The 25669-nt window shown below is 38.9% G+C and overlaps 1 protein-coding gene across 3 annotated transcripts in view; it reads right to left on the reverse strand.

Moving 5' to 3' along the window:
* Window positions 1-25669, reverse strand: part of LOC117415415 (ankyrin-3-like) — a 271787-nt gene that overhangs the window by 216127 nt on the left and 29991 nt on the right. The window contains exon 1 of one of the 3 annotated variants that reach the window (XM_059026457.1): window positions 5078-5525. The exons of the other annotated variants lie outside the window; for them this stretch is intronic. Within the exon in view, the coding sequence (XP_058882440.1) occupies window positions 5078-5143 (66 nt within the window). The 5' untranslated portion in view covers window positions 5144-5525. Of the gene's footprint in view, window positions 1-5077; window positions 5526-25669 lie in introns of those variants that run through there. 3 annotated transcript variants of the gene reach the window in all.

Raw genomic sequence — 25669 nt, forward strand, 5'->3', positions numbered from 1 at the left:
TGTATCATAACACGATTGTTTTCGCTACTGGCACGGCTGGGATAGTTATGGGGCCCATGTGGAATCCAAGGTCCTTAACTCATTAGCAAATGAACCACTGGAAAAACATATTGATTTGATATATTGTAACACCCAGTTATGTATGTCAGTAACAGTGTTTAAAAAAAAAAAAACATCCAAGCTGTACATGGAAAAATGTCAGTTTGACATACATACGCACAGACGGGTGCTTACCTTACATCCCCACGTTCCAATATTCAACAATTTGTCCATACCATATTTTATCACAGTCGGTTCTTAGTAAAAGTGTGACAGATATGTCTAAAACTAAAGAGAGGTGCCTCCAGTATATCCCTGATGCCGAACAAATAACAGATTATCATGATGTTACCAACGATCATGTTAGAGATCATTTTAGCCTATATATGTAAATTGTTTTTTTCAGGGATTTCGCTGTTTATATACCTGTATAACATTATTATTTTCAGTTACTTTCCAACATGCTTGAGCGTTTTTTTTCTGTCAAAATATGTATAGTAGTAACTCGACAGTTCTTGCACACTTAAGTTGTCCCATCTTTCCTTTGCTGTCTTCCACAACGAAATCCTTATGATCACGGGCACTTTCTTCTCGTGTGTGTAGGCATTTTTTTAATATTTGGCCACAATTTGCAATTCTGTTTTAAATCCTCTGTATCTGAACTTTAACAGCTTTAAATCCCGCAGACAAGCCTCCATTCCTAATTGTAATCTCGTTTTAAATCTTGCAAGCGGAGTCTCAGCTGCTTGGTAAATTTGATCCAGTGATGCAGGAGCATGTCAGATGTGCAATGTCACATGCAATCCGTGATCATTACCTGAGCAAGGACATTCAGAACGAGCTAATCCAGATCATGTCAGGTAAAGTGAGAAACGAAATTCTGAAACGTCTGAAAGAAGCAAAGTACTTTTCTGTAACCTTGGATTGTACACCTGATTTGAGTCACAAAGAGCAAATGTCTGTGACTTTACGATTCGTTACTATAAGCAACTGTCAAGTTAAAATCAATGAGCACTTTTTAAGCTTCCTTGTTGTTGAAGACACAACAGGTATTACAGAATCATTTCTGCAAGAACTGGAGAGGCTTGGTTTAAACATTGATGACTGTAGAGGTCAGGGATATGACAATGGCTCCAATACAGGAAAGCATTTGGGTGTTCAACGTAGAATCCTGGACCTGAACCATTTGGCTTTCTATGTTCCTTATGGATGTCACAGATGGAATCTTGCCACTGGTGATGTAGCTATGAGCTCCAACGAAGCACACTTTTTTTGGTGTTTTGCAGAGAATATGCACTATATTCACTGCATCGACTTACCGCTGGAAATTGTTTACTGACCATGTATCGAGTCTTACGTTGAAACCACTGTCCCAGACACGATGGGAGTGCAGAGTGGAAAGTGTCAAAGCAGTGCGGTTTCAGATTGGAGAGGTGCATGATGCTCTCACCGCTAACTCCAGGAGTATACATTCCAGGTATTACCTGTTGTGTGGTATGATAGACTGTTTCGCATTAATCAAGTCAGTAAAATCATGCAAAGCAAATCATTCGACATCAGTGCAGCAGTCCGAGTTGTTGAGGCAACTAATTCATTCTTGATAAAGTACTGCGAAACAGGACTCAGTGATGCCAAAACAACAGCAAGGGACCTTGCTGAAGAAATGGGAAATACACCAGAATTCTCAGCAGAAAATGTGAAACGACCACGCCGCAAGAGAAAACAGTTTGATTATGAGTGTGATGACCAAGCTATGCTAGATCCAGAACAGCGACTTCGTGTTCAGTGCTTCAATACGCGTGTCGACACTGCCTTGCAATCCGTTGAGCATCGCTTTGAGCACAGGAACACTGCAGATACTTCAGTGTACTGTACGACATCCACAGTGTTAAAGATCTGGAAAAAGAGGAGTTGCGCAGTAAGTGTAACAATCTTCAGATACACTTGACATATCGAGGAAAGTCCGACATCGATGGAAATGAGCTATGTGAAGAACTCGTCAGCTTGGCCAACCTTCAGCCACAGAAATCATCACCAGTGGATGCTTTGCAGCTCAATTTATCTCATGGGTTTAGTGATGTCTTTCCCAATACCTGGACTGCACTCCGAATACTGTTAACGATCCCTGTCAGCGTGGCGTCAGGAGAGAGAAGTTTCTCCAAACTGAAACTAATAAAAATGTATCTTCGTTCAACTATGAGCCAAGAGAGACTGGTTGGACTGTCCATGCTGTCCATGCTGTCCATTGAGAATGACACTGCAGAAAAAATGGGCTACTCTGACCCGATCGACGAGTGTTCGCCAGCAGGAAAGCTCATAGAATTGCCATCTGACTCAGGTAAGATATTTTTAAATTATTAAAGGACAAGTTACAAAGCATTTTGGTCCAGTGCAAAATTTGCTCCACTTTGTGCAACTTCAAAAAACTTGAGCTTTTCATAAACTATGTTTAAGTGAAACAAAAATGTAATTTCTTTTTTCCAAGCCTATGCTATCTCTTGCTAGATTTGCCCCTTTAAGCTTTTATAATTATTTTCAATAAATGGGGAGCAAATTTATTTCTGGAGTAAAAAAAACATTGAAAATCATTATTTATAGACACGGATACCAGACAAAGCAGTTCAAAGGAACATAGCTATCATATAAAAAAGGAAGTGGATTAGATTAATAGTGTTTTTTATAAACAGTTTTTATTAACTTATTTATGAGAGTATGTTTGCTGTCCCAATACATAAATGATACATTTATTCTTAATTGATTAAAATGTTTATGAAACGTTTATTTTTTATGTTGCTTTACGTTTAAAATGAAGCACTGGCGCTCCTCGCAGGATGTGCTCTATAGCCTGGAGATCGCTGGTTCGAATCCAGGCTATGTCACAGCTGACCGTGACCGAGAGTTCCTAGGGGGCGGCGCACAATTGGCTGAGCGCTGCCCGGGTAGGGAGGGCTTAGGTCGGCAGGGGAATCCACGGCTCACCGCGCATCAGCGACCCCTGTGGCCGATAGGGCGCCTGTGGCTCTGCAGCGGAGCCGCCAGATCTGTGTTGTCCTCCGGCACTATAGGTCTGGTAGCATTGCTGTGGATCTGCAGTGCGAAAAATGACGGCTTGGAAGGAGCACGTTTCGGAGGACGCGTGTTCCAGCCTCCGTTTCCTGAGTCGGCGGGGGGTTGCGAGCGGTGAGCCGGGGATACAGATAATAATTTGGCATGCTAAATTGGGGTGAAAACCGGGGTAAAAATAATTGGCGACGACTAAATTTATAGAAAAAAAAATAAATAAAAAATAAATAAATAAAAATAAAAAAATAAATAAAATGAAGCACTGAATTTTCCTTCGTATACATCAAATGGAAATCGGGTAGAAAATCACAAATTGTAAATAGCTTTTAAAATAGTTGTGATTGTAATGTGGTTGACAGTAACATTTTTGGTTTAAAAAAAAAAAAAAAAACGCGACAGTCTTGACTCTGAAGCTCAGCTCGCACTCTGACGTGCAGCACTGTGGAGCTTGTCGTTGTAGTTTCTGGCCCCTTCCTAAAGACTTACGTGCACGTGGGCAGCGCCGAGGGCGCTACTTAACCCAGCACCGGGCCTGGCTCCAGCTCACCCTAATAGGTTTTCTTGGGTGAGGATTTTCTTTTTGATTTTGTGGTGCGTGATTGCTTTGTTTAACTGTTTATTTTGCTCTGTGAGCGCTCTATTTGTATTTGAATAAATATGCACTCTGGCACTAAAAACTGCAATCTACCGTCTCTGATCTGCTAATTAAATGATTAAATCCAAAGCAAATCATGTTTTACACAATTACTGGCCAAATAAAACCATATTTAGAAGTTCTGCACAACTGTTGTTTTTCATAAACCGATTACCTTTATGGCAAGTGTGAGGAAAGGTGGTTAATTAATACAACATAGTAACATTGTAAATTCAAAACCACATGAGTATATATGCAGTGTAACTACAAAAGACACTAGCAATTGCCTAAATATGTCATTTTGTATTAAAACTATACAACCACATAAGTACTTACTGTGTTACTACGGTGGAGTTAGTAATGTAAAATTGTTACCAAAACTGCAAATAATATTCACATCAATATGCAACCATGTTTATATTCATTTTTATATTATTTGTTATTTGGATATATCACCTTAATAAAAGTATATTTCGTTAAAGATTTCATCTTGTAATCTTTTATTTTCACAACAAGACCACACCCTCAGTGAAAATGTGCACCTTCAAAATGTTTTTTCTATCTTTTTATAATATATTAACCATAATTTTCTTTTTTCTTTTTTTACAAGTTTACATGGAATTTGTATTCATACCACAAACACAGAGCATACTAAGCAACAGGTTGAGGTAACACCAGATTACACTCAAAACAAGCAACTAATGTTATTTACTCTGTGTGTGATGGAGGCAGCTTTACTTAACAGATGCCACAGCATTGACTGTATTACGAGTCCAATAATGACCACACAACAGCAGTCAAAAGGGGTATTTTTCCTACACTGTAGAATTCAGTCAACAGTTACGCACAGCAACCCATTAATATCCACTGATAAAAGGCACAAATGCAGCAACAACGCCTATAACTGTAATTAATAGGCAAAAATCCTCCTGTAATGGGTATCAGTGCTGAATAACTGATTCTGTAACTGCTGAAAGATGCTGTTACGCACTTGTTGTGTACATCACAATATTAACTTCTCAGTTGAAACAGCGCACATTTATGAAAAAGATCCACCGGCAGATAACAATGCTGAAGATATTTAATATATACAACTGTTTTATGACAAACACACAAATCTCTTTATGATAAACACACACACACACACACACACATAAAAGAATCAAGACATCTCACAACGAACACACCCATTTGATGAATCAGCACTAATAGCAAGCTTATTTTTCTAGAAAGTTCTAGCTGTTGGTCGGGACTAAACTGTTGCTAGTAAAAGTTTGTAATAATTAATGAAAATGGACAGTTATCCAAAGCACTGCCACATTATGAAGCAAACTGCATTACCTTTTTGCCTTTCTTTTTCCTGTGAGCAGGCTTGGCGGCTCCCTTTTCTTTGGCTTCCTCACTCATTTTTATATCTTCCCTTTTATTCCAACATTAAGAACTGCAGCAAAATCAGTGCTTCAGTGAAAAAAAAAAAAAAAAGTTCATCTGAGGTGGTTTCCAGTGCCAGTGAAATGGAGAGCTGCTGTATCAAAACACAGCACCAGTAAAGTCCAGCTAGGAATTACTAGTGGTTCTTCCCTTTCACATCAAGCCAGTTTGAAAGAAAATAAATAGCAATAATAATTATTGAGAATCAATATCCTATTGAATAATGTGTTAAACTAGGTATGACCCCCTCCGGTTGGTTAACACCTAGACTTGATTTTTATAGTCTCTAACCCTCTTGTGTTTTCCAGAACCTAAAACGGTACTGATGTGCAGACTCTCAGAGAGAGAGAGAGAGAGAGAGAGAGAGATGGTGAATTAACGGGAGACTACTGAAGTCTCAGAAGCTCCCCCACCCCCCTACCCCCACCCCTCAGTCAATGATTTTCTCTTCCTTTGCTAATGAGATATCAGATGTGATTCCCTGGGATTTGCTGCTTGCTAAACACACCAAACAAGCCAGATGCATCAGGTCCTACCAGAAAAGGAAGTCTCTCCCAAGTAAAAGTAGTGCCACTAGATCAGGTTACAGCATCTTAAAGAAAACCCCTCCCTTCAGCTGGCAACAGGCAAAAACAATAACAGAGAGAGAGAGAGAGAGAGAGAGAGAGAGAGAGAGAGTTGCCGATGCTGTGTGAATTCTCTTTCTTGTATTTTCTCACTGCTCAATAAAAACACAGTTCACTTTATTTCAATTCCTGCTACCACACTTCTCACTCCCCTTTGCTGTAGTATATCTAGCCGGGAAACAGTCTCCTTATACATCATCCAATAGGCTTCAATCAAAATAGAAGAAGAAGAAAAAGATAAAGAAAAAAGATGGGGGGGGGAATATATTCACAGCAGTGTTGTCAAGAAAGACTAGAACACTGCAAGGAAAGAATTGGGTTAATTTTCACATTCTGCTCTGTATAAATTATTTACAAAGCAGGTCATTCTTCAGCACTTTCCTGCGTCTAGCAAGTATTACCAGCCTGTGGCTAGCAACATCCTCCTAGTACAAGTTGTGTTTTGCCCTAAACTGCATGATAAATTGTTTATAATATCAACAAACAGTACATGTGCTGAAATACTAGTTTTAAACATGCAGTGTTTAAAGCTGGTTTTCACAGCCAGTATTTAAGAAGAATATAAAAACTATCAGCTCCATGTATGGTAAAATAGTACCATTATAAACACACCATGTAGGGGAAAAAGGGATCCACAAGTTCCTTGCTGTTTCACTTTCTGATTTATAAGGGAGATGTGTAATACTTATAACTCCCTACTGCTGCAACTGACACAATTGGTTTTTAAGCTTAAAGGCGAGCAGTTATCAGCTAGCCGGAAACTAAACAGAGAGTAATAAAAACATTAAAAAACACTAGTTAATTATAAATCCAATAGATACATTACAGACACATTTTCTCAGGATATAGTAACTGAAATGCAACATCTCGTTTGCATGAATGTCTTTACGTGTCTGTGGTGTACATTGTTAAGCACCTGGTTGCTGGTAACACAGTATTGCCATTTTAACTAGCTATTCTGCCACCTGCTGGTAAGTCTCTAGCCATGAGCTAAACAACTAATGAAAGCTAACCTACATATAGTGCTGCACGGGCAAGCCATTGTTCTAGCAGTAGTCTGTGTAGGTATTAAAATGATATTGTTTGAAAGCTGTCTGCATGTGAAAGGGTTTGTCTACATTCTGATTTGAATTCTCTGGGTATTAAAATGTATCCATCTTTACATTACATTTTTAAAATTCTAACAAATATAGATTGTTGCAGTGGAGCCTCGTCATTTGACAGAATTAAAAAATGTTCATCTGCGTACACTACAATACAAATTAGCACTTAAATAACATTGTGAATACGGGATACACATTAAACCTTGAATTTAAACCAGTAATATTTACGCTGAGTGCTGGAACAAGAGAGCAGTGATAGGTTCAGGAACACCAGTAAAAAGACTACAAATGGATTTTAAAATCGTGTATGTGACTTCTTTAACCTGCACAAGCTGGTGTGCAGAAATAGGAAATTAAAACATGACTCATCCAAGTCGTACTGAGCCATTCATCTGAGTCATGCCTAACCAACGAAAGAATGGATGGCTTGGATTACTTTAACTTTTATTTGTGGTTTAGAAATAAGGTTGGCAACAGTCTGGCTACAATCAGCATGGACTGAGTAACAAGAAAAGGGAATATGGCAGTTTCAGCATGTTGGTAAGCAGCCTTCAATAAGGTACTCCAGCAGCAAGGCTTGTAAAAAGTCTGCTGATAACATACATCCCCTGCTGTAAATGCAGAGTTATAACTGCCAGTAATATGAAAAAGTAGATCAACCCTGACCTACTGGACAACCAGCGTATGCAGATGTTGTAAGTGTGACCGTGAGCCTGTTTAAGAACTGTACCTTATATGGGTTGGCACAAAGTGGACTCCACAAGGTGCTTTGATGTGGCTCGAATGATGTTAATCTATTCAGTCATTAATATTTCCCAGAATTGGTGGCCATGGAAGTAGGTGATCATCAAACCATTTGTATTCAATTATAGCACAGTGGCGGTGTGCATTACTGTCTTCAAAGCATCCATAGCCAGGGTACAAGTTCAGCATTGTTTGATGGACTCGTAGCAATGCCCACGTAAAGTAATCAATTAGCCCACAGCTGGGCAATCCCTAATCCAAACTGTATCTCTGTATACCCCAGATTCCGATACCAAACATTTGGATAAGAGCGGCCTAACCAAGTTTCATCTCAATTGGACAAGCAGTTCCCCAGCTATATATAAAAATACAATCTACGAAAGTCAAGACAAGTGAACAGGCATTGCCTTAGATACCCAGATACCTAAAAGGCATCTTTAACAAAAAAAGGTTATGGGTCTTCCCAAACCCTACACTACAAACACAATAGCTCAGAAAGACAGAAGCTGCGCTTTAATTTAAATTACACCCCCTATTCCATAATCACTAGAGAAAACTATTAGATTGCCTTATACTATTGTTTGAGAACATTCCACAGCATTTTTTTTCTAATGTTATTTTCTTCCTTTGAAATAATACAAGCATAATTATGAGGTCCTATGTGGTGGGCTAACAAAATTATTCACGGACAATTGAATAAGCTGGAAATGTGGACACAATACTGTTTTCCCCTCAGGTGTTGAAATCCTGGTCCCACACCAATTCATATTAATGGAAAGCTGCACATTTTTTTTCTTTAACCACTGGCAATTTTAAATTGCCATTTCGATAAAACTCATTGTGGCATTGCACACCTGTGATTGCTGGCAGGGATAGATTTAACCCCATCCCTGCCAACCTTTCATTCCCAGACATACACACTATTACACCAGCAGGGCTTCTGCCCTGCCACACCCATCTTTACAGATTTCAGAAGATGCAGACAGCCCAGACAACCTGCAGGTTATTCTGTGTTACACTATGATGTGATTCTCATGAATGCGCTGATTAGAGATTCAGATTAATTTTTATTCCTGCCCTTCCTTTCAATAAAGATATTAGGGCAGGGCTTTCCAACCCTGGTCTTCGGGACCTCATGGGTCCTGGAGACCCCATGTGTCTTCTGGTTTTGCTTAATTAGACCTTTTTACTTGTTTTCAGCTCTTAAACAGCTGCAGATTTCAAGTTAGCTATAACATTTTATAAGTAACTTAAACTCTGCAACCTTTTAGGAGCTGAGAACAACTAAAAAGGTCTAATTAAGCAAAGTAATAGTTCAATTAATGGTCTAGTTAAGTAATTGAGAGCTCAGTTGGAATGAAAACCAGAACAGGACTCGGGTTGGGAGGCCCTGCATTAGGGGTGGGCTGGAAGTGGAATGCATTTTATTGATTTATTTGGATATCTTTAAAGCCTAATTTTGCAGAAGCTTTGTAAGTGAAGCTTAAATGTGCACAGTCATGCATAAACATTTCTCAAATTAGTTGTAATAAAGCTGTAAACACATTGTCATCCACCAAACTGACAAATTGCTTGGTTTTCCTTGTCTATTAATATTTATTTATTTTAAAAAACCTATGACCCTACTGCAGGGGTTCACAAAGAAGTCTGGAGTCCTCCGGGTTTTATAGGCATTGTTAAAATAATTAACTTAAACCCTTAATTAGTTCAATGAAGTAATTTAGGGCACTGAGTCTCATTTTGGGCTCCACAAAAGGTAAATATGCTAAATAAGCTCATTTGAACTGTTAGATTTATTAATCAAATAGTCCTTTTCAGTGGTGGAGGTAATCAGATTCAACTCTGTTAAGATTAACTGAATATAAATGACAAGTGGATCTTTTCACAGATCCTGATTAGCACTAATTCTGGATTATCTTTTGTTACCTTAAGTAAGGTAGTTCAAGACTAGTGTTAATTGGGGTCTGTGAAACTAGCCGAAGAAGATGCACCTATAGCATAGGAGACAAAAGACTGCATTAAATTAAAATGATGGCACCACCAAATTTTAAATGTACATACTGAGGACTATGATACTGATAACCGTAGCTTTGCATTTGGAGCTGTGGCAGGGGATCTTAGCGTTTATATACTTGCGTATTTTGTGGCAGAAATGCCATTTCAAAATCACTTTTGGTGTTTAACTCTTGTATTATTCCCACTTGGAGTGGAACAGAGCCAAGATGAACATACGCAGTATCCTGTATGTTAGCTGCACGACCAGATAAAAATGCTTTAACAGCAAACGGCAGATCAATGTGTGTGTGTGTGTGTTTGTTTTCCCCTTTTGAATGACATCAACTGCAGCAATAGGAAATTAAAGTAAATGAGCTGTTTTTATTCTCATGTACTACAGCAATTTAGTTTACCCTGTGGTAGAGTACTTCAGAGCATACAGGATGAAAAAGCCTTTATATTCAGTGTCAGTGGATGTGGTTTGGTTTCCTCATAACAATGGCTTGTAAGCATTGCTCTAGAGCAGGGGTCTCCAACCCTGGTCCTGGAGAGCTACAGGATCTTCTGGTTATTATTTCAACAGAGCTCTCAGTTACTTAATTGCACCAATTATTGGCTTAATTAGTCAAGATTAACATGTGTTCCAGATCTTTAGCCATTGATGACAAATACACCTATAAAACCTGCTGGATTGCGGCTCTCCAGGACCTGGGTTGGAGACCCTTCCTCTAGATTGATACAAACACCTGACATTGATGATACAGGGTGATTTATAACCAACACACTACAGGAAAAAACTGCATGTCTTTTCCATTTCCTTTCAGGTTTCAAGTCAATAGTCATGGCGGACAGGAACACATACAGCGCTGATAAATGTGTGTACTAGTATACAAGTCATGGGACAAAAGAAACGAGATTCAAGGACTTTTACCATTGGTCACAAGGCTCTTGTAGCGTATATGAAGCCTCACATGTTTACTGCATAGACTGCCTAATCTCATCTCTCTAAGATAAGGCTCACCAAAGCTGTCTAGCGGGTGGCTCTTGACACACAATGTGGTTCTTTAGATTATAAAATGGAATTTCCCATTCAAGGCTCTGAATAGGTTTACGAAGTCTACAGGGAAAGCGGCAGCCTGTGGTAATAGCAAGCAGAGTCAAATTGATGTTGTGTTTAAACATGACATTTTAATGTGCACAAACATACTGCAGTGGTGTCTTACTGAAGTCTGGTTAAACCTTACCTGTTTTAATTTTGGTGCTACTATTCAGCTTTTTAGTTACAGTACACTAAACTTATAAAAATGTGGTTGTCTTTCTTTTTTATCATTAGTAATATGTTTGCATGGCTTCTTTGTATGCCTCCTTTACTAAAAAGATTTCACAGTTCTGCCCTACAGTACAGTACATACTGTTCTGCAAATACACAAGACACACTATTCGTTTTCTCCTTTAACCCTGTTATTATTAGTTTCAATAGCTTCTCTCCTTTGACAAACAGCTCAGCTTACTGTTCTGCAACCTCAGCTACAGTACACATACCTGCTTGCTTGTAAACACGGATTTCCTTGTAAGTACATAGTTCAGAATATGGCTTGGCTTAGCTGGCAATTATATAAAATGATGGTGTTTTTTTTTCTTCTTTATTTGAACAAAAAACAACAACTTCTCAAAGTAGCAGAGCTTGCACATTTTTTTGTTTATGTTTCTGAATTGCTAATGGGGTCGGTGATGCTACACATAAAACAAGCGTTAATAAGTTAGTTACAGCCCACAGGACTGGGAGCTAAAGCAGAACTGCACCAAATCAGAAGCATGACACCGTATTAGAACAACATTTATGTTCACAAGCAAGAGCTGTGTTACTGTTGACATTCTACTAAACCAACACAACCCCCCCCCCCCCCAAGATGTTGAAAAAATGCATTTCAATTGAGACATTTCTATCTTGGCATAATCAGTAGGCAACATATCATTTTACAAAACATCATTACATTACAGGTACAGAGAATGTGTGGATACCTACCTGGTGCTTGCTCCCCACTGATATTACTTTTTACTTTTTTCTCTTTGTGGAAGCATTTATTTATGTATTTATTTTTTTAAGGATAACCTTATGTAGAGCTCTCGTAAAATATATCATAATTACAACACATCAAAACTGCAGATTTTGGCAAAAATTACTGTGTGCTTTATGTTGACAAAATGTAAATGTCCCCGTTGAAATTCACATTTCACCATTTCCTAATGCACTCAGCTTGCATAAGTCCTAAATAAAGATATTGGTTATGGAGGACATTTTTGTTAGCCCACACTTACTACATGATGGACTCGTAATTGCTAACTCGTACTGCTAATTTCTTAGTCCATGAACCTTTGTTTTTTTTTTTTTTTAAATTGAACTGCTTTTGGTTGCAATTAATGAAGAAATCTCCCTTTTGCTTATAACAATGTGGTTTTATAAAAGTCTGATTGAATGTGGCATCTCTTCTTTCCTTTTGTCCCAGATGGGCTATAAACCACTGCTCATGCAGTTCATGGATGTAGCCTTTGACCTGCACTGCAAACGTACAATATGTCAAATAGATGTTCCGTGCACACAGTAGAATACACACTCTACCGCTTCTTTGTTCAACCACTATAAATGAATGCTAGCTTTTTTATTATTATTTCTGTAGTTATAAACCCTCTTTTAAACTGTAAGTGTGATAGACAGCTATTGTTGAAAAAAAAAAAAAAAAGTTTCTTAACAAAACATTCTTTAAAACTGTCCTTAAAGTAAAGATTCAGAGTAAGAGGCACAACTCCTGATGTAGCGATTTACTGTAAACGACGTTTAAATATGCATTAATAATGTCAACTGTACTTCAGCTAATACTGCATTTTCTGTATGGCTAAGGAGTTTACCTTAAAAGAAGTATAACTCAGAATATCAACACGGTATGACAATTTAACTCTAAACCTGCCGGTAGTTCTGCTAATATTCTAGGCCCTAGTTAGAACTATTTAATGCAGCTTAATGAATTACCCAAGGGAGCACTAGTGACGCGGTTATCAATAGGTACTGTAGCAATTAAAAGGTCTGAAATAGCTGTCTTCATGTTGCTATGAACTAATATGCTCAAAAATATAATAAGAAAATCAACCTTTGTTTCAGTGTTGAACAACCTGGTTATAGGGATTAGCCAGAAAAAGGCCTTAGCCAAAAAAAGGCCTCTGTTCAGATTCCCAAAATGCATTACATTCATTCATTTAATAGGATCTAGATCTAATGAGTTATTTTAGTCTTTTTTTTTAATACTGTACTGTTGTCTTCATGTTATGCAGCTGAGCTAGAATGCAGCTGTTGAACACTATAGTGCTAGACATTAACAGACTGGCTAACTGCCAACACTTGGAATACAAATGGAATAGCTACAACGACAACTGTCATTAAAAAGCCATTTAAAGAAAACAGAAAGATGTGGTTATTTATGGAAATATAGCTCTTTGAAAGAAAAGAGGTAACCTTGAGCAACCTTTTGTGAGGAATTAAGAGAGACAAAGTTGTCAAGATACTGTATGAAGCCAGCACTTAGAAAACACAATTTAGGAACAAAAGAGGGAACCTCCCACAGCAGAAAATAAGGCAACAATGTCATAAAAACACTTTGTCAAAGACGTGGTGTGGTCAAAGGCCTATATTTTTAAAACCAAAATCAATAATACAAATATTTACTCATGTGTATGGAGCCAGAACTTATAAGTAGGCAGTATATTGAGGTTGAATATTGTTATTGTTAGAGAAAGCAGCTTCAGATGTCATTTGAATTGCTTTTTAACATTTCCCTTACTATTTTATGGTGTTTGTAATCATTCTGAGTGGTTTGGGGTTCTGCTGCACAATGCAAACATTATAAAAAAAACAGTAAGGGAACAAAACCAATTCAAATTACATGTGAAGTTGCTTACTCTGTAAATAAAAATAAAAAAATCATAACTCATATCAAGATAAATAAGTCATATAACAGGCACCCTACCCTACTCTTTATTCTTGTTGCTATTAGTTCCTGTTGCAAAAAGAAACAAGGGAGGGGTTTTAGTGAATTCTGCCTGTACCTGGCTTTGAGCTTGTGGCAGAACTGAACAACCTTCCTCATTCCATTCAAATCATGGGGCAATCTGACTTTTCAGCTCTGCTAGCCCCAAATACTTCACATACCTGTGGAGTTTTATTTTATACAGAAAAATCAGTAACTGGGATGGTTCTTTAAAATGTGATTTATATTCGATTATATGGGTTGATGCTAATCATTTCCAAAGTGAGCACCTTAAACACTGCACAAAATATCAACCCCCAAATAACTCTTGTTCACATAACTTATTCTTAAAGTTTGTGTAGCTAACAAAACAGTGTCAAAGCTGCAACACTTAAATAAGTGACTATTATTTATTAATAATAATAATAATAATAATAATAATAATAATAATAATAATATTATTAATATTAATATTAATAATAATATTAATATTAATAATAATAATAATAATAATAATAATAATAATAATAATAATAATAATAATAATAAAATCATTTATAAACTGTAGGTGTATCTAAATCTATTTATTTATTTATTTATTTATTTATTTGATTTTAAAATGTATTTGAAATTAAAACCCGCCACGCTGCACTTTCAAATGAAGGAGGGCTGGGTGATAGAGTCGCTGAGCTACGATAGGTCTGAAACGACACAAGCTCTGTGGATGGGGATTGGTCAGATTAAACGTGATCCCTGCCTGGGTAGTTGTTCAAGTCAATCATCCTGGAGGCCCACCAAGTCTGCCATTTACCACAGAGCTTTTACAAACAGGAAGTCAGAAAAAAGTATGGTATTTTCCAGCCAGGTCTTGGCGCCCCTCTAATAACATAGTTGTGCCCCACAGTTTGAAAACCTGTGGTCTAAAAGCATGGGTTGTAACAGAGATTTCTTTAACCTATGTAGTATCAGATATCATGTTTTAAAATGAAAAAAACATATTTGCTAATAGACATTTCTTTCAATTAATGCATAATGAATGGATATGTATAGCAGAGTGCATTTTTGGGAACTATCTTGTTAGCTGCAATTACTTTAACAGGCAGTACATCACCTGGCACTATCATTCCAGCCTACCAATATATAATACAATACAACAACAATCTAATCAAATTGTTTTTGTGAGGCAAATACCTCATCTGCTCTACCTTCCTCTGACTCTCGCTGTGTGATGGAACTGCAGCCACTGTACCAGGAGGGCAATGTAAGCTAAAACGTAGCCAAGCGGAATTCATTATAAAACGTGGTACAGAGATAAACGCTGAAATCCAGAAACCCTTACATCCTGCTCACTATCCCTACTTTCATTAAATTAATCAGCAGGATGCTAGAATTCTACATATCCAAAGACTCAATCTTTAACAGCTACAGTACTAACAGTTTATGTAAATGTTTGTTTCCATATGTTTTATGTTGTTTTATTTTTTAAATGTCAATGAAGTCAAGTTGTTTGAAGATAGGACTGCCTGGGGATACACAGTAAACTGTATTACTAAAGTCACAGATTGGCAATAAAAGAGTACATGAAAAGAAAACCCTATTTACTCACTAGCAATAAATCTAAATGGCGTCATCATTAAACTATATATTACAATTATTCATGTTTTTTCCACAGGGGTTTATTAACCCCTTTAATACCTCAATAAAAACAATGCATACTTGCTGTTTAAATCATTAAAATAGAGGCTGCAGTCTCTTTAAACATAACTGAGGCATGAATAATTGCATGTTAATTTTCAACCTCATTTTGTTGATTGCACAAAGTTTAGCAACCCCCTCATGATAAAGTAAGCAGTACACTGTGACAGAGAAAGAATGAATCTTGGTTATAAATCTCCCTCCCAACCTGTGAGGGCACTGTGTAAAGGGAACAGTGTGCCCCGGACTGGATGGTCTGACAATTCATTCCAGGGAAAGGTGGAAGTCGGCCATCTAGAAAGGGGGCGGAGCCACAGGACACCAAGTCATCGCTCCAGACGGGAGGTGATGTGGCAATCGTGGATTGGAGGAAAAGCGAACCAAGGGGGCTTGGCTGAAGGTACAAAAGGGGATGTGGCCATGCGAACTGCTCCTTCTTATGGATGCGAGAGAACCGCTGAAGGACTGTGATAAAACCGTGAGTGTTTAGTGTTTGTTTGTTTTGTTGTACTAATTGTAAACGCTTGTTCTTGTTAGACGGCTAACACGTACCGGGAGCTGTCGCTAAAGGCCAGCACCAACCCGGACAGCACTGCACTACTGTTCACTAATAAATTGTATTACACCACTTGCACGTTAGCACTCACTCTGGACTTATGATCGTGTTTGTGTACTGTGTGTGTTTATTATTTCGGGACTGAACCCCAAGGTTTGATTATTTACGGTTGCCAAGCGACCCGGATTATAAAACAAATAAAGGATTGTTTGGACTGTGAACTTTGTTGTCTGTCATCTGTTTAAGCATTGCATCACATCTACACCTGCGCACTGCAAACCACTTTGCCACATGCACATAAAACACTGTTGTTCTTATCTGTGACCTAGGGGCGTTTTGAACCCTCAGGGGTCCAATTAAGATCTGACCTTCAGAACTCTCTTAACTTGCTGTCAACAGGCTGGCTGTAGGGGTGACGTCAGACCCAGAAGAAACACAGCACTGCGAGGCAGAGTCCTGCATCTGATCAGGTAGCCGCAGGGCCTGCAGATGACCTGCAAAAGTGGGTCGAGTTCAAGTCGGAATGTGAACTTTTTCGCAGTTTGCGGTTCGGGTGCAGGTTAAAAAAAAAAAAAAAAAAAACAACATTCAGGTCAGAATTTGAATCACCAAAAACGTATTCTGTGTACCCGTCTGTAACCCTTTCCCAAATAACGTATTAGAAGGTAAATGTACCAGTATTTCCTGCACTAAAGCAGGAGGCGATTAGGGAGGAGTCAGCTGACTAAGCAGTGTTGTTCTCGCTTGTTTTATACGTCGCAAGATCTTTTTATCACGTCTGACTGTTTGGTGATATTAAAAAAGTTTGTGAACGAGGTGAAACAAAAGATAGCACAGGGTTTATATCATAGATCGAGAGGTAAATTAGAAGTGTGGAATTATTTTGGAATCATAGTGAATGAAAATAATAAACATGTGATTGGATCCGTTGCTTGTAAAACCTGTCATTATATTTTTGTGAAATAGACAGCCACAAAACTGGTACATCATCTCTGCGAAAGCACAGGTGTAGCTCCCTTTCAACTGGTGGCATGAAAGGAATAGACAGGTATTTTATAGTAAAGTAAGTAGAGATAGTTAATATGTTTCAATGATAAAATATATTCAGCCCACTAGAGAAAGCTACTGCGCTGTATAGCCTATTATGTAAACTCAATCATAAGAACATAAGAAAGTTTACAAACGAGAGGAGGCCATTCAGCCCATCTTGCTCGTTTGGTTGTTAGTAGCTTATTGATCCCAGAATCTCATCAAGCAGCTTCTTGAAGGATCCCAGGGTGTCAGCTTCAACAACATTACTGGGGAGTTGGTTCCAGACCCTCACAATTCTCTGTGTAAAAAAGTGCCTCCTATTTTCTGTTCTGAATGCCCCTTTATCTAATCTCCATTTATGACCCCTGGTCCTTTTTTCTTTTTTCAAGTCAAAGAAGTCCCCCGGGTTGACATTGTCTATACCTTTTAGGATTTTGAATGTTTGAATCAGATCGCCGCGTAGTCTTCTTTGTTCAAGACTGAATAGATTCAATTCTTTTAGCCTGTCTGCATACGACATGCCTTTTAAACCCGGGATAATTCTGGTTGCTCTTCTTTGCACTCTTTCTAGAGCAGCAATATCCTTTTTGTAACGAGGTGACCAGAACTGAACACAATATTCTAGGTGAGGTCTTACTAATGCATTGTAGAGTTTTAACATTACTTCCCTTGATTTAAATTCAACACTTCTCACAATATATCCAAGCATCTTGTTAGCCTTTTTTATAGCTTCCCCACATTGTCTAGATGAAGACATTTCTGAGTCAACATAAACTCCTAGGTCTTTTTCATAGTTCCCTTCTTCAATTTCACTATCTCCCATCTGATATTTATAATGCACATTTTTACTGCCCGCATGCAATACTTTACACTTTTCTCTATTAAATTTCATTTGCCATGTGTCTGCCCAATTTTGAATGCTGTCTAGATCATTTTGAATGACCTTTGCTGCTTCAACAGTGTCTGCCACTCCTCCTATTTTTGTGTCGTCTGCAAATTTAACGAGTTTGCTTACTATATCAGAGTCTAAATCATTAATGTAGATTAGGAATAGCAGAGGACCTAATACTGATCCCTGTGGTACACCACTGGTTACCTCACTCCATTTTGAGGTTTCTCCTCTAATCAGTACTTTCTGTTTTCTACCTGTTAACCAATCCCTAATCCATGTGCATGCATTTCCTTGAATCCCTACTGCGTTCAGTTTGCGGAGAATGGTAGATATATCTGCATGTGAATGTCAGAGCGTGAGAGTGTCAGTTGACGCAGGCAGTAGGTAAAGGACAAACACTTGCGGGTTTGAGTCGGGTTACAGGTCTTATTAAAGTGGGTCGGGTCGGGTCGGGTCATGGGTAAGAAGACGGTGTTGCAGTGGGTTGCGGGTTCGGGTCGGGTCGGGTCGGGTCGGGTCCTAGCGTAGCAGGTCCGGGTCAGAAGCGGGTCATAAAAATCGGACACTGTGAGGTGATATGGTGAATGAAAGGGAATCCACAGCAGACTGGGGTATGAATGAAAGTGCTGATGCGCTGATGTAGTAAATGAACAAAATAAAAGGTTTGAACACAAAAACACTTTGTAAAACAAAAACGGCACAGTAGCCAAAACTGACAAACAAAACGAACAGACACTAACAAAACAGGGCTCGAACACTAAACACACAAGTATCATGCTGGCCCTCCAGCATAATAGCAATTGTTATTTTCTTTATTCAACACTCTCACCTTATGACTCACGTCTCTCTTTCCTTCGCCCTGGACACCCATCCCCGAGTGAGTGAACCGTGCATCTATATATACGGTTGTGCCGGGATTCAATTACTAATTAATTATTCACTTGAATCCCAGCACGTTAACTAATTTGTGCAATTACTGTGCACACATACTATTACATACTTTATCTGCACGTGGAGTGATTGTGCAATCCCCATGCCTAAATACAACTACCGGTATATATTTTAACAACACTTGTGCTAAATATCCCACCTTATATCCCGTGCCAATATATATACACCAACATTAACACACCACACGCAACATATAAACATAAAATACACACAGTGGCGGGGCACACTGCCACACTTGCAGAAAGGCTGGGGCTGTATCGCGTCCCTCCCAATCCCTGCAGTGCAAATATATAGACCAGAGGAGTTTCAATACTGTACTGATTAATGTGGGGCAAACAGTTCATTTAAGGTGCTGATGCTGTGCAGAGGTTGTGTGAGACACATTGATGGAAGAGAGATTAGGAACATTTAGATTTGAATTTCCTTCCAAGATGAAGTAGGCTAGTAACTTCTGGTGGGTGACCTTGGTTAGAATCCGACCAAGAGAAAGGTGGTTGATTAAACAATGAAGGTTTTAAAAATATTTTCTCACCTAATTAGTATAACAATATTCAGAAAACCTTTTTAATATGGCTTCATAATGGTAAGTGACAGAAACGGTCACAGTACTAGATTTTTATACCAAACCGTCCCCCCCCCCCCCCCCCCCCCAAAACACATACAAACCATCATGCTAGCTACTATTAGATATATAAGCACTATCATTTGCAAGAGCACATTGATGTGGTTTGTAGTAATGGGCAAATGCCCTACTAGTTTGCTGTTGATTCATTTCTCAGTCTTTATTTCATTATCTCCTGTGTGTTAATTACAAGGGGGCTTCAGTTGTTGATATTCCACAAAATTTAGCACAACTGGGTACTAACGGATTGGTTACGCATGAAGGCCAAACTGCTACCTCACGCCCCTAAAACTAGAGATGGGCACTCCAAGGAGGGCTTGAGGCCTACTCACAGCTCACATTGCCACTGCTTGCGCTATCTGCGATCTCCAGTCCCCTGATATCTCTTAATTGACAGAACAGTACAAAACAAACCTTTTCCTGCCACTCCATGTCATGTTAAATTTCACCTCCATCGTTTCCAACTCCACAGCTATGCAACCCTATTTTGTGTTGAACAAAGGCTCACACATCACAAGAGAAAAAGAGAAAGCATACTGGAAAGGTCTCTGAAGAGATTAAAATGCTTCTCTTAGCAGAACATAAAATATGCAGTTTGAGCAGCAAAGACACCGAGTAATGAATGAGCAAACACATATGAAGTAGTATTGGTACCAAAATCAATATAAACAGAAGCCTACATACTGGATTATATAGAATCTAAATCGCTTAAAATCAGGAAGAGCCCCTGCAGTGATGTTATTTATTGATTATAGTTGAAACGTGGATATTAAATCAATACAATTTTTAAAAGGGCGACCACAACATTACTGGTTGCAAATAGAAGAGGAGAAAGCAGATTACGAGACATGTCATGTCCCCACTAGATCCTATCAGAAGCAATACACTTGAAATCTGTTAAGGGTGTAGCCTTGTGCAAAAATGACTGGTAACATATTGTAAATGCCAATAGGAAAATGTAAACCGCCAAAAAAGAAACTTCAGTCCTGAATAACTATCCAGTCTCTGAAATACATGAAACGAAATGGCAAGCTGTGGATATTTCACAGTTAGAAAAGGTTTTCAATAGAATTTTAGTTTCATTGTCTTTTTAAAAGGCATGGGACAGCAGTGCTACACCAACATAGGGAGCCAAAACATACTGATCCAACATGCCACGTCTGCATGAAGTGCAAAGGAAAAGTGTCATTGGGGTTTTTTAAGAGTAATTGTAAGTGTACAATACATCCTTTTTGCATTCAAAATATCTGAAATGCATGCTTGCCTTTGCTTGTTATAGCTATCTGCATGACTAATGACTACTGTGGGTCCTCGGCATATTGCGCCACTGTGCTCTAGTATTGACACTGCAGTGCAATAGAAACCCAGAAAGCTTGTGACCAAACCAACTTGCTTCATCTAATTTGACTTCCCATCTCATGAATTCAGTTCCCAATGTTTAGTGAGCCAATGCTACTGAATTGGCTGTACCCAATGGGGCAGGTTGTTATGTTCACGTTTAAAACTGGTAAAACTGGCTTCCTCACTACAACATCATTTTCAAGTAGGATTCTGCAAAGGAGAAGCAGCCTACTCCTCATCATTGTTTAGCCATTCCCTGTGCTTCTACAAGGGGCTAAACTGTACTCAGTCACTGAGAGTGCAGTATTAATTCATTGCTACAGATAACCTTTAATTGTAAGGTATTACTCATCCTTGTGCCAGGATATCAGTTTAATTACTAAAACAACAACACCACCACCACCTACTACAATCACCTTCTGCTCAAGGCTAAGGTGATTGTAGTCTCATCAGATAAAGCAGCAAATGGAATTACTGATTGCACAGCTGGGAGAGGGATGCGATGGGATCCAACAGCAACAGACCACTGTACTACAAATTAGCCTTGCATACGTATACAGAAGCCATCAAAACAGGTTGTACTGCACATAACTGTCTAAGCATGAGGTGTCTCATTAGAATTCTGCTAACCTGGAATGAAAGATTGAGGTCAGGGTTAAAAATGTAATACATACTGGTATCTATACAAAGTACCGTACTGAATATTTCACAGCCCTATTTCAAGTGGTTAATGACAGGATGTCTCTCAAAGTAAGTACTACTACAGTTTTCTGAGGCAAGTTTTTACAATTATATTTATTTTCATCATTAGCTTTTGTGAATATTAGTGTATGTAAATAAGACACAGGAGTGATGTACTCCCTGTAATGGTTTCTATTTCAGGGATTCCCGAGACAGTGAATGCCATGTTTCAATTAGGACTTTGAACCACTTCTTCATGGAGGATATCCTTCAATTATAAGGTATATGTTTCCTTAAATGTCTGGCAAATTCTCAGCTGCATTGTGTCAACTCAACAGGTTCTCCTGCAATTGTTTTGGCTGCATGTCAAGCTAAATTTAAAAACACAACCTTTGCTCCTTAATAACTAATTAACTAAAACAAAATAAGTGTTTCCATTAGAACAATTATATAATTATGCAGACAGAAAATACTATAAACATGCCATGATTCAATATAAGGACAGCAGTGTGGAGTAGTGGTTAGGGCTTTGGACTCTGGACACCGGAGCGTCGTGGGTTCAATCCCAGGTGGAGGACACAGCTGCTGTACTCTTGAGCAAGGTACTTTACCTAGATTGCGCCAGTAAAAACGCAACTGTATAAATGGGTAATTGTATGTAAAAATAAAGTGATATCTTGTAACAAAGTCGCCCTGGATAAGGGTGTCTGCTAATAAATAAATAATAATAATATAACATTACAGCAACTGAAATATGAACTCACATTGCAAGACAATTAGATTTTCACTCTTCTCCCATTTTATAAATTACAGTCTTGGGATTTACAGTATAATGCTTTAAATCAATCAGGCGTTTAGCAGCCCTCCTAGCGAGCGCTGTTTACTGTCTGAAACTGCAGCAGTGTCTGACATGAAAAGGATTGAGGTCTTTCATCCATAATCTCTTTCATGTGTAATTTTCTTTTTTCTTATCACACTGTCACAAAAGACGTATGTCTGACACCATTCACTCTACAAGTTTTGAATTTCAAGAACAGGACATGTGAAGAGCCTAGGTAAATAGTACAGCAAGAAACCCATTATAGAATGATGTAGCAACTAAGACATTACCCCCCCCCCCCCCCCACACTTTAGATGTGTGCTAACCAAGGTTTTAAAATCCATTATCTTTTTCCATTAGCAGCATTATCACTGGTCTCTCTTTCCTGAGAAGAAAACCCTCTGGTTCCTTTTTATATGTTAATTCTGGCTATACAGAATACAGCGTTGCAATTAAACTTTATCTTCCTGGTTTCTAATCACTTCCTGTGTGGCTGGACCACTGGAGTGAAACAGACCGACAGGACAGGAAGTGAGTTGGTACTGTAAGCAGAAGTGGCAGCTTTTACTTGTATAGTTTAGTCTTTCAAACATCTGCATATTCAAAACTGAAGCTCAGAAATACTAGCAAATAACCAAAAAGATCTTGAACAGAAGGAAAAGGGACAAGTGATAATAAAGTGTTGATCTTGGTTTTCACTCCTTTAAAAAATGGACTTTTGCCAAAGTAAAACTAAATCTACAGAAATATTATATTGGGCTTGCAAGAAAGTTGTTAATTAATGAGAATAAGTTCTGATTCAATGGATCATGGAGTACAAGTTTAATTAAAACTATACATGTTAGTAAGCCATGGAAACAGGCTGCTGAATTGACTGTTTTGCAGGTACATGTTACTGATTTTCTACTTCTGTTTTTATTGATATTTATACATACACAGCATCTCTCACTGTTCCGTCCACCTCTGTTCGGCAGCAAAAGAGTTAGTATGTCTTTGCAGTTATTCAAGCTGAACTGAACCCCCTCCTGCTGTCTGTTGTAACAAGCGCTGTCTAGCGTTCATTAACACCCCACTGTGTGCTCGCAGCCAGGGTGAAATCATTCTCTGTGCTTTCCTCATGCAAGGCTATACGTTGTATGATTTCCAAGTAAAAGGCCAAGGGCAGGGCTCCAGAGTGGTGCATCTGGTAAAGGCACTCCGCATGGAGTGCAGGATGCGCCCTATAGCCTGGAGGTTGCCAGTTCGAGTCCAAGCTATTCTATTGCCAACCGTAGACGGGAGTTCCCAAGAGACGGCGCACAGTTGGGGGGGGGGGGGGGGGGGCTTAGGTCGGCCAGGGTCTCGGCTCACCGCACACCAGCGACCCCTGTAGTCTGGCCAGGCACCTGCGGGCTTGCCTGTAAGCTGCCCAGAGCTGCGTTGCTGCCCAACGCTGTAGCTCTGAGGTAGCGGCACGGTGAGTCTGCAGTGTGAAAAAAGCGGTCGGCTGATGGCACACGCTTCGGAGGACAGTGTGTGTTTGTCTTCGCCCGCCCGAGTCAGCACAGGGGTGGTAGCGGTGAGCTGAGCCTAAAAATAATTGGATATGTCAAATTGGAAGAAAATAATTGGCGATTACTAAATTTAAAAAAAAAAGGCTCAGGGCAGTAACTAGGGCGGGGCAAGATGGGCAGCCGCCCAGGGCGCAAGCTGTGGGGGACGGAAAAATGACAGCTTTATTAACCCTATGCTGCCAACTCGCTTTAATTTCACGACTATAGTTATGACGACGTTTCTTGTCATATCTCAGCTGTCCAATTACCAATCTTGTTTATTTCATTGGGTCATAGCCATGACTGTGGTGAATGTCCCGATGTAAAAAGTTATATCCATTTTTTTAAAAATACTTTTGGAATGTTTCCCCTCCGCTGTGTGTGTGTTTGATTGCGTGCAGCTGCAGGGCAGGAGATGACGATTGAGACAAGATACTGAACAGACATCTGAGATCCCCCTTATTTATTTTTCTACTGTTATTTTTATTGTATGCATTTTTATTTGATGTCCTGTTTTGAAAATGTTTTCTGGACGGAGATAGGCGGAGGCAAAAGTAATCTAAAAAAAATACCTGCCAGCATCTGATTCCTATTTAGTTGTCGTGTCCATATTATCATTTTTTTTTTATTATTATTATTAGTTTGTCTATGTTCTCTTTGTTTCTGTGTGTGTTAAAATGATGGATAATTATTTTGCTGTAATTATCTGTTTTTCATTGGTAAGTTTTTTTTTAACCAATACAGTAACATCTTGTGTGGCAAGATAAATTATGTTTCCAGCTTCAGTTGTCTTACAACTGGTCTGCATTAGCCATTTCGGTTCTTTTTTGTAAAATACACACATCACAAAACCTTGTGTAGCTCTGCAACTGAACAAGCTATTTCAATTCTGATTTCTGACTGGAAATCCTTGTAAAATTGCTTATATACTCTATATTATTTTCTATATCGCTTGGAAAAAGGTGAAAATTTGCAGGTTTTAGAAATATTTATTTGTATATTTTAATTCAATAATAATAGTGCTGGCAACTACACACCATAGCGTTTCAGTCCCAAAATAATAATACACAAAGGCAATGTCCCGGCATGGCTCTGCGTCCTTTCACGGTGCTCCTGTGCTGGTGGTGAATACACAGTAAATAGTGACTGGTGCAGTGTTTGTAATCCAGGGTTAATGCTGGCTTGACAGCGACAGCTCCCGGGTGTTTAGCCATCTAATCATTATAAATAAATAAACAGATTAGACACACAACAAAATACAGCACTTACAGTTACACTTTTTCGGTCTGTTCGCTTGTAACCAAAAAAAAAGGAACAGATTGCATCATCACATCCCCTGAATTACCTTTAGTCACGCCCCCTGAGATAGCTAGTTCAATCACGTATCCTCCAATCCATGACTGGCACATCGCATACCGCATTAGGGCGATGACTTCTGGCATTGTGACTTCGCCCCCTTCCAGGATGACTGGCTTCTGACTGACCCTGGAATGAACTGTCAAACCATCCAGTCCGGGGGACACTGTTCCTGTTATACAGCGCCCTCACAGGTCGAGAGGGAGACTGTTGACCAAGATTCTCTGTCACAATTACTTACTACTGTATAACTAATGCTTCCATTGTTTTCCATGAGCACTGGAACACAAGATAGTTTTTAAACAAACAAACTAAAATTATTCATGAGCGATAGGAATGGCTGTGTTTAAATGTACAGATCAGACATGACCAAACATGCTAGCTCCTATTTGTAACGCTCTTTTATAGTCCCTCTATGTTGCAATGGCATAATGTTGACGATAAGCACCATGCCATTCATCAACCTACATTTAAGGAGTTGTACTTGCACATCCAGTTTGCTGCACATTACATTTGCCCCCCAGTTTCATTCCTCTA

Source organism: Acipenser ruthenus, chromosome 7 (genome assembly GCF_902713425.1).
Source record: "Acipenser ruthenus chromosome 7, fAciRut3.2 maternal haplotype, whole genome shotgun sequence".
Classification (NCBI taxonomy): domain Eukaryota; kingdom Metazoa; phylum Chordata; class Actinopteri; order Acipenseriformes; family Acipenseridae; genus Acipenser; species Acipenser ruthenus.